This window comes from Coenobita brevimanus, chromosome 25 (genome assembly GCF_032717465.1).
Source record: "Coenobita brevimanus isolate Jiangsu-jjx chromosome 25, ASM3271746v2, whole genome shotgun sequence".
In the NCBI taxonomy this organism is placed as follows: Eukaryota; Metazoa; Arthropoda; class Malacostraca; order Decapoda; family Coenobitidae; genus Coenobita; species Coenobita brevimanus.
Window position 1 is genome coordinate 1431918 of NC_136978.1, and position 18083 is coordinate 1450000.

An 18083-nucleotide genomic window follows, 5' to 3' on the forward strand; every position below is an offset into this window, starting at 1 on the left:
AAAATAAAACAGTGGATAAAAACATGAAAAAGAGAGGAACAGAAAAATAGGAGCAAAGAAAAGAGCAACTTAGTCAAATAAAATAGCAGACTTAGAAAAAAGAAACTGAAAAAGAGGGGGGACTTGGAAAAACTAGAAGCAAGCAGTGTGAGAAGAAAATAGAGGTTACTGACTTCTCTAAACCCTCTCAATGACCCACCAAAGTATTACCCACACCTGAAGACATGAATACCACCGTGAGTAGTGTCTGCAAATCACCTGTATTCACCTGTTTACGAGCCGTGACTCCTGTAAACATGTAAATAAGTGTAAATATTGGGGCCCCTTGACTGGGATCACATTAGAAGGGGTATGTGTAGGTTTAGTAGAGTGCGTGTGCGTGTAGGTTAGTGCGTGTGCGTGCGTGTGAGGCTACGGCAAGATGGGAGCAACTGCCTCGCTTCTTCGCCTGGCTCCTCTTCTCTTCGCCGCACTGTCAGCTCACTCACTGGAGATTCGGAGAGGTGAGTACTGATTCTCCTTCTATAAATCTTCACTATATTACGCCTGGTGGTTAAGTGGGTCAAGGCGCTTCAATATAAAGCATGTTTCTCTTTAACTTTCCCACTGTCATTTTTCTTCCCCTTTCCTTGCTCTCGGGACCTTACCCCACCCCCCCTCTGCATGTAGGAAAGAGGCGGGATGATGATGATGATGATGATGGTGATGATGATGATAAGGTGGAGGTGGAGGAGGAGGAGGTGGATGATGATGATAATGATGATGATGACGATGATGATGATGATGATGATGATGATGTACTTTCCGTTCCTTCAACTATTACAAACTTTCCCTAATTCACCTTAACTATTTTCCCTGGTTCCCGGAAACTATTTTACCACAATCTGGGGGAAATTCCGGAGTAGTGTCCTATCCTTCGCTGGTTTTAGTCCCTAGTCAACTATTCTCTGTCGTGGGATAGTCTGGACAAGTGGAGTGAATGGAGAGGGAGAGACTGACTAGGAGAGGGCTTGTGAGTGAGGCGGAGGAGGGGATAGGGTGGATGAGAGGAGTGGAGTGGTGTATGAGTGTGTGTGTGTGTGTGTGTGTGTGTGTGTGTGTGTGTTGGGGGGAGGAGATAAGGTGAAGGGATGGGGTGGAGAGGTATACGAGGAGGAATTAGTGTGGGATGGAGAGAAGGAGAGAAAGCGACTGAGGATGAGGTGGAGAGACTGAGTGGAAGGAGGGTGGGGGACAGGGAGACAGAGGAAGAGGTGATGGGATGGAGTGGAGACGGAGAGGGAGAGTAGTGAGAGAGAGGGAGGGGGGAAGAGACAGAGAAAAAGTTGGAAGGATGAGGTGAAGAGATATATATGAGTGACAGTGGTGTGGGATAGAGGGGGGGGGGATTAGAAGGATTTATATATTCACATTAATCCCTTCACTATGTTAAATCCTACGCTGAATAAAATCGCCTAACAGCAACAGTAAGTAAAATAAAGAAGACGTTCTCGTGGCGAAGAGCTGTATCAACCCTCTGTAAACTAGTATACTCGTTACATACATTACAAACTTCGAGAATTCCCTAGTCTACCTGCACACCTCATTAAGTATACCTTTACCAATATTAGTTTACATATTTATTCTGTTTTTATTCTTTTACTTCCAAAGGCAGTAATTCACCTCACTGCTTACCTCAAATTTCTTCACTCCCTTCCTCCTTCCTGGTTTTACTACTGAAGTTATTACATATACTCGTATTTTTTCTTTTCATTCCTAAACTAGACTAATATTTAAACCCATTTTCTTGTTGACTAGACTCATGTTCATTTTTTTACTTTCATTCCTAACATCCAACCCCATTTTCCTTCGTTTTTTTCCTTAAACTGATATGAAACCTGATTTTCATTTTTCCCTTTCGTGCCTAAATTAATATTAAAACACATTTCCTTCCACTGACAATTTATAGATTTTTCCCTCCTTCCTGCTGGTCTAGATTCCATATATTCCAGACGATTTTATTCAGGTCAGAATGAGTCGCAAGGGGGCAGGAGCTTGGGTGTTAAATTTCCTCTCATCTTTCTCATTCTTTATCCCAATTCCAATATCGAACTTTCTGCCTTTTTATTCATTTTCTTTCTTCTCCCTTCCCAAACTCATTATTAATTTCATATCCCAAGTTTTTCCAATTTCCTTCGTTTTCTGTTCCCAGCCTTATTCAAGAATTTGTTGCGTTTTAGAGAGAGAGAGAGAGAGAGAGAGAGAGAGAGAGAGAGAGAGAGACATTGGCAAAATGGAATGCAACTCAAACGGACCAACATTCCAGCCCCCTCCTCCCCCTCCCCTCTCCCCCTCCTTTCCCCTCCTCCTCGTCCTCCATCTCTCTCCTCAAAGCACATGAAAAGAAAAGGCAGTACTCCCCATCTACACAGGTCCCTCTCACTCTCCTCTCTCCTCCCCATCATCTCCCCCTTCCCGTCTCCCTTTCCTCCCCTCCCTTGCCTTCGTCTTTCCTCCCTCGTTCCCTTCTCTCTCCTCCACATTCCGTCAGTCTTTCCCCTCCCTTCTCCCCTTTCTTCCCTCTTCCTTCCCTACGTCCTTTTACCCCTTCAGCCTCAATACCTCCCCTTCACTTCTCCCTCCTCTTCCCCTCCCCTTCTCCCTCCTCCTCCCTCTCTCCCCACCGACTGTAACGCAGAGGCCAATACTCCCCTTTTCCCCAGGCTCCCCTCACTCTCCCCCCACTTTCCCTACTCCCCGTCTTCCTCCCCCTCTCCCCCTCCTTCAGCTCTCCCCTTCCCACATCCATGTTTCAACTCCTTTTTACCAAGCTCACTCTTTCACTCTGTCCCTCTCTCCTCTCTTTCTCCCTCTCTCTCCTCCTCCCTCTCTCCTCTCTTTCCCTCTCCCTCATCTTCCCTCCTCCTTCCTTTCCTCTCTCTCTCTCTCCTCTCTTCTCCTTCCTATCTTCCTTTCCCTTTCCTTCCTTCTTTCCCACCTCCCTTCCCTCTCTCTTCTCCCCCAACTCATTCCTCCTCTTCCCTTCCTTCTCCCCCCCACCGACCGTAAATACAGCGTGCAATACACCCCCTCTCCCCAGGTCCCTCTCTCTTTTCCTTATCTCCCTTCTCGCCTCTATCTTCCCTCTCTCTCTTCTCCCCCTACTCTTTTCTCCTCCTCCTCCCTTCCTCCTCTCCCCACACCGACCGTAAACACAGCGAGCAATACACCTCTCCTCTCCCCAGGCCACTCTCACTCTCCCCATACCGTTCCAGCATCCGGCAGTGAAATAGGCCAGTTTCCCCCTTAGGGCATACCTCCCATTTTCTTTTTCAAGGGGAAGCTTCTCTAAGTTTGGTGATACGCTGGTTCTCGCTCTCTCTCTCTTTCTCTCTCTCTCTCTCTCTCTCTCTCTCTCTCTCTCTCTCTCTCTCTCTCTCTCTCTCACTTTCTCTAAATCAATGACTAACTATAAAAGTCACCCCATTTTCCGTTCCAAGTATTGGGTTTTATTGTCCCATGTCCTCGATTTCTGTCTGTCTGCCTGTCTGTCTGTTCGCGTGTCTGTCTGCCTTTCTAAATCTCCATCTGCCTGTCTGTCTGTCTATTTGTCTGTCTTTCCGAGTCACTGTCTGTATGTTTGTCTGTATGTATATGTGTCTGAATATCTGTCTGACATAACAAGCGGTACTTTAAATCAATCAGTGCACACACACACACACACACACACACACACACACACACACACACACACACACACACACACACGCACGCACGCACGCACGCACGCACGCACGCACACACACACACAAATTTTCCTGCGTGTGGTTATATGCTCCTTGATATGTCCCTAGGCAGGCCAAAATGCTCCCTATGCTACACACACCCTTATATTGCATACTTCCTTGCACACTCCCTTTAAGTTGCACACTTCCTTGCACACACCCTTAAACTGCAGACTTCCTTGCACACACCCTTAAATTGCACACTTCCTTGCACACACCCTTAAATTGCACACTCCCTTGCACACACCCTTAAACTGCACACTTCCTTGCACACACCCTTTAAATTGCACACTTCCTTGCACACACCCTTAAATTGCACACTCCCTTGCACACCTCCACCTTCCACTCCCTCAAGGTGAAAATTTAACCTAGAACTTTGCCTAGGATTTCTTAGTAATTTTTTTCCACTCATTCATTTTTTGCTTAGATTTTTTTTTTTTTTTTGCATTTTTTTATACTTTTTCCGTATTTATTCTGTTTATTTTTATTTTTATTTCAATGGTTTTCCTTTCCTATGATCTGACTATCCTTTCTAATATTCCCTTAAACCTCTCTCTCACTCCTCTTTTTCTTCTCCTCCCTTCTCCTCCTTCTCTTTCTCTTTCCTCCCTTTTCTCCTTTACCCCTTAACTCTCTCCATCATCACCCCCCCCTTTCCTTCTCACCCCTCGTGTCCTTCCCTCCTCTTTCCCTCTCTTCTCGCTCCCTCAACTCTCTCTCACACTTTTCTCTCACCCCATCATCCCTCTCTCACCCTTCTTGTCCACTCTTCACTCTCCCTCACTCCCTCCGTCCCTCATCACCCCTGTCTGTCCCCTCCCTCTCTCCCTCCCTCCCCAGCCTCTTGCCTCTCCCTCCCTCCTCTCCACTCCCTCCCACACTCCCTCCTTACTCAATTCAATCCCTCATCCACTCCTCCCCCCTCCCCCCTTGTGGTCGGGGCAAAACAATGTCCCTCCATTCCTGCGAATCTCACTCAAAGTTCCCTCACGTCCTCTCTCTCTCTCTCTCTCTCTCTCTCTCTCTCTCTCTCTCTCTCACACACACACACACACACACACACACACACACACACACACACACACACACACACACACACCTTGCCTCCATCCCATCCTATCCTTATTGCTCTCGTCTCCGCCAGTCCTCCTCTCTCCCTTCCGTATTTCCTTTTTTTCCATCTCCTCCTTCTTTCCTTCCTATATCTCTCCTCCTCCATTCTCTTACGGATGTTCCTGTCTTCCGCTCTCCCTGCCTCTCCCCTTCCTCTCCCCGCCTCTCTTTTCCCCCCCCTTCTCCCTCCCACTCTCTCCCCTTTCATTCCTTCATTCCCTACCCTCCTCTCTCCTTAATTATTTTCTTTCCCTTCTCCTTCCCATCCCCCCACCTACCTCCTTTCCTCCTCCTCCCTCACTCTCCCATTCCCTCCTTCCAATGTCCCTCCCTTCCTTCATCTCCCTCCTCCTCTCCCTATCCCCTCCTTCCTCCCTGCTTCTCTATCCCCTCCATCCTTCATCAAAATTCCCTTGCCTCTCTTCCTCCCCTCCTTCCCTCTTCCTTCATTCCCTCCTTCCTCACGTTCCTCCCTTCCCCCCCTCACGTCTGCCTTTGCCTCCCTAACGTCTCTCTCTCTCTCTCTCTCTCTCTCTCTCTCTCTCTCACACACACACACACACACACACATACTCACACCATCTACCAAATCACGAGCAATTTTTTTTTTCGAGTTTCCCCTGAATCATTTTTTAATCAGTACATTTTTCCCAGAACTTTGTGTGTGTGTGTGTGTGTGTGTGTGTGTGTGTGTGTGTGTGTGTGTGTGTGTGTATCTGTCTGTGTGTACGTGCTTGGGTTCTACATCTATCGTACTTTCCATCCCTTATCTATCGTAAAGGCGTTGTATTTCCTAAGTTATCGCAGTTTAATTAATCAGTTATGTATTGTATCTCTTATCACACGTCAAGGAGGTCGTTTGTGCCCATAATTTACCCAATCTTATCTGGCAGTGGAAAGGTTAAGATAAGCACAACAGAGGATAAACAGGAGTACACACACACACACACACACACACACACACACACACACACACACACACAACAGTAACTCCTTATTACTTGTTATGATGCCAACCCACTGACTATCGCACCCATCAGTCACTATTTACACACCCACACACCCACCCACACACACACACACACACACACACACACAGTAATTTCAACTCCCTGTTTACTGTACACACATCTCCCTGTTTACAAGCCCAACCAAAGCAGCCAGCCAGACGAAACAAACACAGGCAGCGAGGTCTTTAAACACACAAACACACAACAAAATCGCCAACGCATTAATTGATTTTGGAGAAAGAGATTTGGCGTACGCGTAAAATTTCATCACTGCAGCCCAAGGACACATTTTTCTCGCTCCAAAGAGTGGGTGGGGTATGGTATTTTTCCAGGGAGGAGGAGTAGGAGGAGGAGGAGGAAACGAAATTTTGCACAGTGGTAGACATTCACCAAGACCAGGTTTTATGTCGGGTGGATCTCCTGAAGGTCGCCACCCCAGGGGGAGGTGGGAGGAGAGGACGGCCCCCAAAGAGCCCCTGTCCGACGCCGCATCCTGTAAGGGGTGGCTTAGACAAATGGATACCTAAGTCTTTTTCCCATACTCAGTCAAGAACCCTTCGTCTATCGCAGGACGGAAAACTGAATGTGCTATCTATCTACCTGTCTATCTATTTACCTACCTACTCATCTGTTTACCTACCTACCTACCTATCTGCCAATCTATCTATCTCTCTATCTATCTAACTATCTATCTCTCTATCTCTATCTATCTAACTATCTATCTATCTATCTATCTATCTATCTATCTTTCTTTCCTCCTCAGTAAAGACCCCTCTTCTCACGACACAATAATTTCCTAGAGGGGTTGAGAAATAAGCATTTAGTTTAATTAAGTAATCTTCTATCTTTTCTACCTTACTCTTTCTCTCCCTCTCTCTCTCTCTCTCTCTCTTTCTCTCTCTCTATTTTTATCTCCCTCTGCCCTTCCCTCCATTCCTCCCCCTTCACTGTCCATCTATTTTTGCCCCTCCCTCCTCTCCCTTCCCTCCCCCCCACCTTCCCCTTCCCCTCTCTCCCTCTTACTTCCCTCCCTTTTCCCCTCCGTTATATCCTCCTTCCCCTCCTCGTCACCCATCCCCCTCCCACTCCCCCTCCAACCTATGCCCCGCCCACCTTGCCCTACGTATATATCAACTTAAAAGAACACCTCTCTCTCTCTCTCTCTCTCTCTCTCATAAACTTTCTGTGGCTAATTACAGAGTACGTCTTCGATTATTGATATTAAAAGGGACCAGAGAAAAAGTTTCTCTCTCTCTCTCTCTCTCTCTCTCTCTCTCTCTCTCTCTCTCATCCAGCTTTACCCACCTACCTACATACATACACACACATACATACATACACATCCATCCGTCCACACGAACATACATACATACACATAGAGTTAATTTGTACTTTATTGACAGAAAATATATTACAAGTTAATTACACAGACATGCTCTAAACACTGTACACAAAATTTGGCCAAGCAGTGTAATTACGAAGGGCTACCTACCTACTTAATTACCTACCTGCCTACCTACCTACCTACCTGCCTACCTACCTGTCAACCTACCTACCTTCCTCCCTCCCTTCCTATCTGCCTACCTACCTACCTGCCTACCTACCTGTCAACCTACCTACCTTCCTCCCTCCCTTCCTATCTGCCTACCTACCTACCTACCTACCTGCTTACCTACCTACCATGGCCTGAGTGAGACAGACGGCCCCCCATCTAGCCTAAAGGTATAATCACCCCTCTTTCTCCCCACCCCCCGCTCCTAATTTCCTCCTCTATAGTCGCTTCCTTTTTTCCTTGCCTTCCTCCCTTTCCTTCCTGGTTTCCTTTTTATCATCTCCCTTTCTCCTCTTCTCTACCACCCTTTCTCCACCCCCTCCTTGGCCTCCCTTTCTTATATTCTTCCTTCTTCCCTTTTCTTCCCCTACTTCCCCCTTCCAGATATTCTCTCCCACTGTCCTCTTCCTCCCTTCTCCCCCCTAGATATTTTACCTCAAACACTGTCCCCCCCCCACCTTCCCCTTTCACGCTTCCCTTTTCAATTCCTACCTCTTTTTACCCCCTTCCCCCCTAGATTCTCACTCACTATCGTCTCCCTCCCCATCTCCTCTCCCTTCTCCATCCCCTCTCCCTCTTTAGCACGCTTCCCTCTACGTTCCCCCTTTACCTGCTCCTTCCTTCCTTCTTTTATCACCCTTCCTCCTTCCTTTCCATTAATTTACCTCTCTCTCTCTCTCTCTCTCTCTCTCTCTCTCTCTCTCTCTCTCTCTCTCTCTAGTTCCTCCATCCTACAGAATTAATCTTGACACAGTGAGGGCTCTGTTAAGCTCACTTGGGCTCACCTCTGTACAGTGAGCACAGTAGGATCAGCTTAGTTGGCTCTGTCTGTACGTCTGTCTGTCTGTCTGTCAATTATTCTCTCTCTCTCTCTCTCTCTCTCTCTCTCTCTCTCTCTCTCTCTCTCTCCCTCTCTCTCTCTCTCTCTCTCACTTGGAGGGGGGCCAGCTCCACATCCTTCCCTGCCCTAATCCTAATCCCACGCCAGCAGTTTTATATCAATCCCAGCCTACTATACTTTTAAATTAGGTAAATCCTGGGCAGAGAAAGAAAAAAAAGAAAAAAGAAAGAAGACAATAAATATGAAGAAAAAAGAAAAAGAAAGACAAAAGAAAGGAGGGAAAACATGGCGAAGAAAGAAAGAAAAAAATACAATAAGAACACAACGAACTATAAGAAGGGGAAAAATGAAAAAAAAAAATATATGGGAAAAAATAGCTTTAACCCTTTCATAATGGGGACAACTCTCTCTCTCTCTCTCTCTCTCTCTCTCTCTCTCTCTCTCTCTCTCTTGGCTTTGTTATTATCTTGTTCGTAAACTTCTGTAATTAAAGAGTAAGTCTTTATTAATATTAACGCCGGACTAGCCAGCATGGTCTCTCTCTCTCTCTATCTATCTATCTATCTATCTATCTGTCTGTCTATCTATCTACCTATCTTTCACTCTCTTTCTCATCGTCATCTGTGCTCCTTTCCTGAACATTATCACCAACATTATTCACCATTCTCTCTCTCTCTCTCTCTCTCTCTCTCTCTCTCTCTCTCTCACTGGTCATGTATCAATTATCTCCATGGCCTCTGCCTCACCCATATATCACACTAATGTCCTCACCCTACCTCGACGGGGGGAGGGGAGGGGGAGAGGGGGAGGCAGGGAAGGTTGGAGGAGAAGGAGGGGATTATTTTAGGAGTAGGTGAAGGAGAGAAGGGAAGAAAAGAGGAAGAAAAAGGCTATGAAGAAGGAAGAAGGAAGAGACAGAGAAACGGAAGGAAAGAGGAAGAGAAGAGGCAGTGAGATGAAGAAAGAAAGAAAGAAAGAGAGAGAGAGAGAGAGAGAGAGAGAGAGAGAGAGAGAGAGAGAGAGAAATTCTATGACCCTTAGCTATGGGGCAGGAATGAGTCTCCTTGGTTACTAGTCAAATTGGTCCTTCAGTCTGATCACACCTGGCCATCAACTGAGCAAAAAGGAGTTAGGGATTTTTGCTACGTGTAAAAACCAACCATACAATCAACCATCCCAACAACCACAATCAACCATCCTAACTACCACAATCAACCATCCTAACTACCACAATCAACCATCCTTACTACCACAATCAACCATCACAGCTACCACAATCAACCATCCCAACTACCACAATCAACCATCCCAACTACCACAATCAACCATCCCAACTACCACAATCAACCATCCTAACTACCACAACAACTACCACAACTACCACCATTACTTCGATTAACAGCACTACTGCCATTACTCCAGACCACAATAATTAGTCTCTCTCTCTCTCTCTCTCTCTCTCTCTCTCTCTCTCTCTCTCTCTCTCTCTCTCTCCCTATTTACATTGAAGCATAAACAGGATCTGCGCTAATGTTACGAAAAATGATCAATGTCGATATCATGATGTCAATGTGAGTCGGGGGGAGGGCAGCGTAAAGGCAGGGAACAGGGCGACATGGAGGCGATTTGTCTGTGGCCACCCCTTACGGGATTAAGGCATCTAGCTATAGACAGATAGATAGATAAATAGAGAGAGATATATAAAACTTCCTTGCAAACCAAAACTCGCAAAATTGTTCCATTCCCGGCCCTCGCAAGTGTTCCATTCCCGGTCCTCGTATAGGTGTTCCATTCCCGTCCCTCGCCAATTCCCAGCTGCACTCAATTCCAGGGAATGAATCGGCAATGGGATTTTGTGGAGGTAGAAACGCTGCGCTAATTCTACTCTGTCATTCCGGGTGGTGCACGCGAAAAGGAAAGGATGGAGTGGTGTGTGTATGTGTGTGTGTGTGTGTGTGTGTGTGTGTGTGTGTGTGTGTGTGTGTGTGTGTGTGTGTGTTTATCTGGCTGGAAATATGGCCGCGACGAGTTCCACTTTTTTTTTTCTTTTAGCTCAAGGTTACTTCTCTCTCTCTCTCTCTCTCTCTCTCTCTCTCTCTCTCTCTCTCTCTCACACACACACACACACACACACACACACACATATAAAAGCAAAACTACATCGAGTGAATGGATGGAGGGCTACCCGAACAACCACACACAAAGAAAGAATTGACTATTGACGAATACTTACGGAAAAGAGGCGATAAATAAGGGTACCGGCCATAAAGAAAACGTAATGTAATATTGTTTTAAAAAAAATGAAATCGAACAAAGCTCCATAAAGTGCCAATATTCCCCTTAATATCAAAAATAAAAAGAAAAAAATAATGGTTTCGAACTGAGGGCTCATAAAACACCAGTTCCCCTTGATACGAACCATCCATCCATCAGTTATGTAGTAGTAGTAATAATAATAATAAAAAAAGTGTCCGTTTTCTGTTGGCGGGTGAGTGGAGGGCAGACTCTCATAAATTCTGTGTTTTAACGAGGGTTCACTCTTTCACCAACCCTTACATTCACACACTGGCTCACATATTCACACACGCTAGCTTTGACGGACACATACACGTACATAAATCATATTCACACACACACACACACACACACACACACACACACACACACACACACACACACACACACGTGCCAAACGCTATCGACGTCAATCTTTCAATGTAAGAGCGACAAAAAAAAAAAAAAAAAAGAGAGAAGGTCAAGGTCGCTACACACGATGAAAAGGAAAGAAAAGAAAACAAGGGCTCTCAATGACAAAAAAAAATGTTAATAAAAGAATTAATGAAAGAAAAATGTAATATATCTAAAGCAACTTACAATGAGGCGTGAAATATTTTTTTCATTATAAAATATTCAAGTTCATGATGTTACGGGGGGAGTATATCATCATCATCATCATCATAGTCATTTTCTTTATCGCCACCACCCCATCGACGTCATCACCACCAGCATCATTATCATTATCATCACTTTCATCGTCATTATCACTGTCATCATATTCTTCCACTGTCGCCTTCTCCTTAACCTCCTCCTCCTCCTCCCCCTCCTCATCATCATCAACATCATCATCATCGTCAACATCATCACTGCCACCACACTCTTCCTGTCTCCTCCTTCTCCTCCTCCTCATCATCATCATCATCATCATCATCATCATCATCATAATCATCATCATCGTCATCATCATCACTGCCACCACACTCTTCCTGTCTCCTCCTCCCGCTTCTCCTCCTCCTGCTTCTCTTCCTCCTCCTCCTCCTCCATATCATCATCATCATCATCATCATCCAAGCCTCGGTTAATACACAGTGGGGTAAAAGTTTCTCACAGCTTTTTCCACTCCGGCGAAATGATTGTTGGCTTGTTCAATCTCACTATGGAAAAAATGGACGATGACCTCTCTCTCTCTCTCTCTCTCTCTCTCTCTCTCTACATACATCACTCATTCAGTTAATTTCTCTCTCTGGTCATCAGTCAGTCTATCAATGCATCCATCTATCTATCCAACTACCTATATATCTATGTACATACCTATCTACCTAAATGTATATAAATCCATCTATATACCTGTCTATCTATCTATCTATTCTTCGATCTACCTATCCATAAATATACCAACATTTCAAAGCACTCACAACCCTTCCAGAAATCCAGTCATAAAATCACACATAAAAGCGTCAAAAGGCAAGCTGACCTGACGAGAGAGAGAGAGAGAGAGAGAGAGAGAGAGAGAGAGAGAGAGAGAGAGAGTCCGGATTATCGAGGTAAAACACATCCTGAAATCCGGAAAAACACATCCTGAAATCCGGAAAAACATCCTGAAATCCGGAAAAAACACAACCAGAAATCCGGAAAAAAACAACCTGAAATCCGGAAAAAAAAAAACCAGAAATCCGGAAAAACACATCCTGAAATCCGGAAAAAACACAACCAGAAATCCGGAAAAACACATCCTGCAATCAGGAAAAACACATCCTGCAATCCGGAATAGAGGACACTGACGAATTGCGTTTGATGTCCCTGCGATTAAACCACTTCCACACATAGGCCTCTGTTTTTTGTTTTTTCTTTTTTTCTGTTTGTCTGTCTGTCTGCACTGGTTTCTCTCTGGTTTTCACTCTGTTCGTCTGTGTGTGTGTGTGTGTGTGTGTGTGTGTGTGTGTGTGTGTGTGTGTGTGTGTGTGTGTGTGTGTGTGTGTGTGTGTGTGTGAATCTCTTCCTAAATGTCTGAAATTAAAAAAAAAACAAGTCTTTCTCTTAACGTGAAGGACAAATCATTTAGTAAAGGTCACAAGATCTGCCTCTCTCTCTCTCTCTCTCTCTCAAATCCATATGGCCCTTGGGAAATAAGAGTAATGGTGATCTCGGGTTCGATTGTCACAGGTCGACACCCTCCCCCCCCCAAAAAAAAAAAGTGAAGAGGAAGTGCCTGTTCTCTCTCTCTCTCTCTCTCTCTCTCTCTCTCTCTCTCTCTCATTACCCAAATTCATTCACCTCATGTTCCAGATTTTATCGCTCGGTCTCCCTCTTTACTAGGCTCAAAAATTTCCTTTACTCTCATTCACCCATTGAACGAAAGAAAAAGAGAAATTGTACGAAGGTAATGAAATAATTAGAGATGATTTGCTGGACGTTTATTAAAGAGAGTAAATTAAAGTCAGGGAAAACGAGGCGAAGTTCGAGAGAGAGAGAGAGAGAGAGAGAGAGAGAGAGAGAGAGAATGAAATACTGTATATAATCCCAATCCGTGAAAAAGAAAAAGGAAAAGAGGACAGAAAACACGAAAATGTAAAACAATACAATTAACAACACCAACATCCCATTTTCTATGCCTCGTAAACAAGAGGGTATACTGAAGGAAAAGCGTTTAATTACCAGCACACATACGGCACGCGAGGAATGGGGAATAAATTGCAGAGAAGAGCACTGTAAATTATTTATTCCAAGTAAACGAAGCTCGAAAAGGGGGTTAATTCTCCAGTTAATTAAAATTCTCGTCTGTATTTCCTGCCTTGCACAGAAAACGGAGGGTAAAGATTATCGAAAACGAGGCTGTAATTGGTAAGGGAAAACGTAATTAGGTTGTTATTATGGCAAACTATTATAAAAAAAAAACGTAAGTTATTTTAAAGAACAGATATAATTTTTGGTCTGTGTATGAATCAATGTAATCTTTGTCGACATCCCCCTTAAGAAAAAAGAAAAAATTAAAGCCTCTCTCTCTCTCTCTCTCTCTCTCTCTCTCTCTCTCTCTCGGTTTTGTACTGAATGGAAAATAAAGAACCCAAATAATAATAATAAAAAAATTATATTATAATTTTGTCGCTGATGAGGATATACGCTGTTTGTTTCACTCCGTCAGATAGAGAGAGAGAGAGAGAGAGAGAGAGAGAGAGAGGGGGGTAATTATTTGTTAGGAAAGGGTGAGGCGTGACAGGAAGCGCTTTGAGTCAGAAAGGGAGCATAATTCTGGGAGGGAGAGGGAAGAGAAAGGGGAGCAGAGGGAAGGGGAGGGGAAAAGAGAAGAGGGCGGGGAAGAAAGGAAAAGGAGAAGACGAGGAAGGAAGGGGAGGGGAAGGACCATGGGTAGAAAGAGGGGGAGAGAGGGAGGGGGAGAGCAAAGTGGAGGATTATAAAGTTTTGTGGAAGAAGGGGGGGGAAAGGGATGGGGTGGAGGAAGGGGAAGGAGGGAACGGAAGGGAGAGAAGGAAGGGGAAGGGAGGGAGCGTATGTTGAGCAGGGGGAGGGGAAAAAGGGAACGGGAGGGGAGGGGGAAAAAGGAAAAGCCAGACCATCATGATATGCAATTCCCCAATCCTTTCCCTTTCCCTTTCCCTTTGTGTGTGTGTGTGTGTGTGTGTGTGTGTGTGTGTGTGTGTGTAGGCATCATTATCATCAGGCACCATCGTAATTAAACCCATAACAATCAATAAACCATCCTAATTACTCTCATTCATCACTAATTGACCTTTTTATTAGACCCTAATTACTGACCCCACTCTAATTGCTCTCGAGATACTACTGTTTACGTAACGAGTGTAGTCTGATTGAGTCCTAAGGCAAACAAATTCCTGAACAAATTAACAACGCTGCGTGGAAATTACCAAGCACATTTCAAGCATTGATTTATCCAAACGAAGTGTTTTGGGGTTAATAATGTTTACTACTAAGGATTCAGAATTCATTTTTATTGGAAACACGTGCAGGGTTTTATTTATTGCACACACACACACACACACACACACTATGCTACACACGCACTCAGGCATGCAAACAAAACTCTCTCTCTCTCTCTCTCTCTCTCTCTCTCTCTCTCTCTCTCTCTCTCTCTCTCTCTCCACACACACACACACACACACAACTATATCTGCTACACACGCACTCAGGCATACTCTCTCTCTCTCTCTCTCTCTCTCTCTCTCTCTCTCTCTCTCTCAAAGCAAACATCCTACCCACGCCCACCCCTTCCCCACCCTCACTAGCTATGCAAACTCCTTAGGCACACTCACTATGCACACTCTCCACACAAACTCACAACTCAATACCAACTCCTCCCAGCGACTCGACCCGAATGTGTTGGTAGGAGAGGAGTTGGTAGGGAGAGAGAGAGAAATAGGTGGGGAAAAAAAGAATATGGTGATTTACATGTGCAGTGAGCGAAAGGGTTAATGTCTGGTGTGTGTGTGTGTGTGTGTGTGTGTGTGTGTGTGTGTGTGTGTGTGTGTGTGTGTGTGTGTGTGTAGGAGTAAGTCTATTTCACTACTACAGCTTTCCTACAGAGAGAGAGAGAGAGAGAGAGAGAGAGAGAGAGCATATCAACACGCTAGCCAATCATCTCTCCATAAATAATCATCTCCATTAATTCCCAACGAGACTGAAAATAACAAAAATAATTAAAAACATAAAAATCGCATCCAATAAAACCTGAATCATTCGTATACATAAAAAATAAAGAGGCAAACTATAATTTACTTCGTCTGGGAGTTTGGTGCTGAGTTAAAGTGCTGAGTTAAAGGGCTGAGTTAAAGGGCTGAGTTAAAGGGCTGAGTGGGTGAGTTAAAGTGCTGAGTTAAAGGGGTGAGTTAAAGGGGTGAGTTAAAGGGGTGAGTTAAAGTGCTGAGTTAAAGTGCTGAGTTAAGTGCTGAGTTAAAGTGCTGAGTTAAAGTGCTGAGTTAAAGGGGTGAGTTAAAGGGCTGAGTTAAAGTGCTGAGTTAAAGTGCTGAGTTAAAGTGCTGAGTTAAAGGGCTGAGTTAAAGGGCTGAGTTAAAGTGCTGAGTTAAAATGCTGAGTTAAAGTGCTGAGCGATTCTGCTATGGTAAAGTGCTGGGCTAATGTGCTAAAGTGCTGTGCTGAAATCTTGTGCTACTTCCAGGTGCTGAGCTGAATTGCTGCGCTGAGATGCTGAGTTAAAATGCTTAGTTATGCTGAGGAAATATGTTGTGCTTAAATGTTGAGATAAGGGAGTGCTGAGCTAATTCTCTCTCTCTCTCTCTCTCTCTCTCTCTCTCTCTCTCTCTCTCTCTCTCTCGACTAGGCAGATCTTTATCCCACAGTGCAATAACTCTTTCCTCCATGGCTTCCCTCTCTCTCACCCCTTTTGCCTCCCTTCCTTGTTCCTCCTCTTCCCTCTTCTCTGTAAGTCTTCCCTCCTCCCTCATGCTGCCTACCTCTTCCTCCTCCTCCTCCTCCCTCTTCCTCCTGCTTTGTTATCCTTGTCTTACTCTGCACTTCTTTGTATTCCTTTCTACCTTCCTTCCTTCCTCCCTCCTGCCTTCATCTACCGTTTGCCTCCCTCCCTTAGTTGCCTTCCTTTCTCCCTCCCTTCTGCCTACCTCCTCTCCTTCCCTCTTGCTTTTCTCCCTCTCTTATCACCTATGTTTCCTCATTCCTTCTTTTCCCTCCATTTCTTACTCCTATTTCACTCAGCTCTTGCTCTCTTCTCCCACACTTTCTTCCCTCTTTCCCTACTTTCTTCTTTCCAATTTCTGTTGCTCCTCTTCCTCCTCCTCTTCCTCTTTCTCATCTGTTCTCTATTCCTCCCATCTCCTCCTTGCTCGTCTCCCATTTTCTCTTTCTTAATTTCTTTTTCTGTTTTCCCTCTCATTTTTTGCTGTTCCATTTCTTTCCTTTTTCCTTTCTTCTCTCTCTCTTTCTTTACCTCTATCGTGTCCCCCTCTCCTCTTTTCTCTCCAACTTTAGTTTCCTCTCCTCTTGCTCTCTCTCTCTCTTTCCTCTCTTTCAATCCCATCTTCTTTCTTCCCTTTCTCCTCTCTTCTCCCCTTCACCCCCTCTCTTCCGCCTCCCCTCCTCTTCCCTCCTTCCGTTCTTTTTCTACCTTCTATTTCCCTTCCCGTCTCTCCCTCGTCCTCTCCCCTCCCTCGTCTCCCCTCTTCCTTTCTCCTCCCCTCCCTGCTGCGGTCTGACACAAATCTATTAGTTCTATTTAGCTCCCCTGTTCCCCTCCCCTCCCCTCTCCTCTTCCTCCCTTGCTTCCCTTCTTTCCCCTCCCCTTCTCTCAACTTCCTTCCTCTCACCGCACCCCTCCGGAAGACATGTTAACTCCCCTCTTCTCTCCCCACCCTTTATCTTCCTCCTCTCCCCTGCTCTCTTCCCCTCCTGTTTCGTACTCCTCGCTCTTCATCTCTCCCCTCCCCTCTCCCTCCTTCTCTTCCTTGTCCCCTTCCCTCCTCTTCCCTCCCCTCCTCAATTATTAAGTCTCCCCACTCCCCACTTCCTGCTTCTCTCCCTCCCGCTAACCACTCCCCACTCCCCCCACCCAGATATAATTAACCGCCACTCCCACTCCCCTCATCATCATCATCATCATCATCATCATCATCACTTTCTTATTCTTGTTCTTTTTCCTCCTCCTTCTTCAACTCTCCCATGGTAGATATTTTTTACCTCTTCAGACCCTCTTCTCTCCACTTTTTCTTCCTCTTTCTTTCAATCCCCTTCTTCCTCTCTCTCTCTCTTCCTCGATCTTCCCCTCTTTCCTCTCTTCTCTTGAACCCCGATGACCTCTTCTTCCCTCCACTTGTCCTCTTACAGTGGCATTTTTCTCCTCTTTAAATTTCCCTTAGGATCTCTCTCTCTCTCTCTCTCTCTCTCTCTCTCTCTCTCTCTCTCTCTCTCTCTCTCTCTCTCTCTCAAGTGCCTCGCTTACTTCCCCCTCCCTTGATTGCCTGTTTTTTTCCTTCGCACTTGACCTCAAACAGTGTCCTCTTCCCTCCTCTCCTCCTCCTCCTCCTCCTCCTCCTCCTCCCATTTCTCCAGGTAGAACGCAGTGCCTTTAAGAATCTCTCTCTCTCTCTCTCTCTCTCTCTCTCTCTCTCCCTCTTTTCTCACCTGTTTATTTCCAATCTCTTCCATAGCCGTCCACAAACCCAATGTCTCCTCCTCTCCATCCTCTCTCCTTTCTCATTCTTTTCTCTTTCCTTCACTATTCTCTTCTGTTTTTTCCTCCTCTCCCTCTTCCTTCTCCCTTCCTCTTCACTCACCTTGATGGCGTTTCTCTTCCCCCCTCGCCTCCTCCCCAACACACTCCCTTCAACCTCTTTTGTCAGTTTCCCTCTCTTCATTCTGTATATTTTTTCCTGTTTTCCCTCAGTTATTCTCACGTCTTCTTTAATTCCTTGTCCTTCTCCCCTTCATTTCCTTCTATTGTTTTCCTTCGTCCTTCCCTCTTCGTCGCCTTTCTTATGTCCCTCCTACTTCCCTTTCTCCTCAATTGCTTTTCCTATTTC

At 45.2% G+C, this 18083-nt stretch overlaps 1 protein-coding gene across 1 annotated transcript in view; it reads left to right on the top strand.

Moving 5' to 3' along the window:
* The first annotated feature begins 421 nt into the window (after positions 1-421).
* Positions 422-18083, top strand: part of LOC145393668 (neural cell adhesion molecule 2-like) — a 124100-nt gene continuing 106438 nt past the window's right edge. The window contains exon 1 of the mRNA XM_080267717.1: positions 422-503. Within this exon, the coding sequence (XP_080123843.1) occupies positions 422-503 (82 nt within the window). The remainder of the gene's footprint in view (positions 504-18083) is intronic.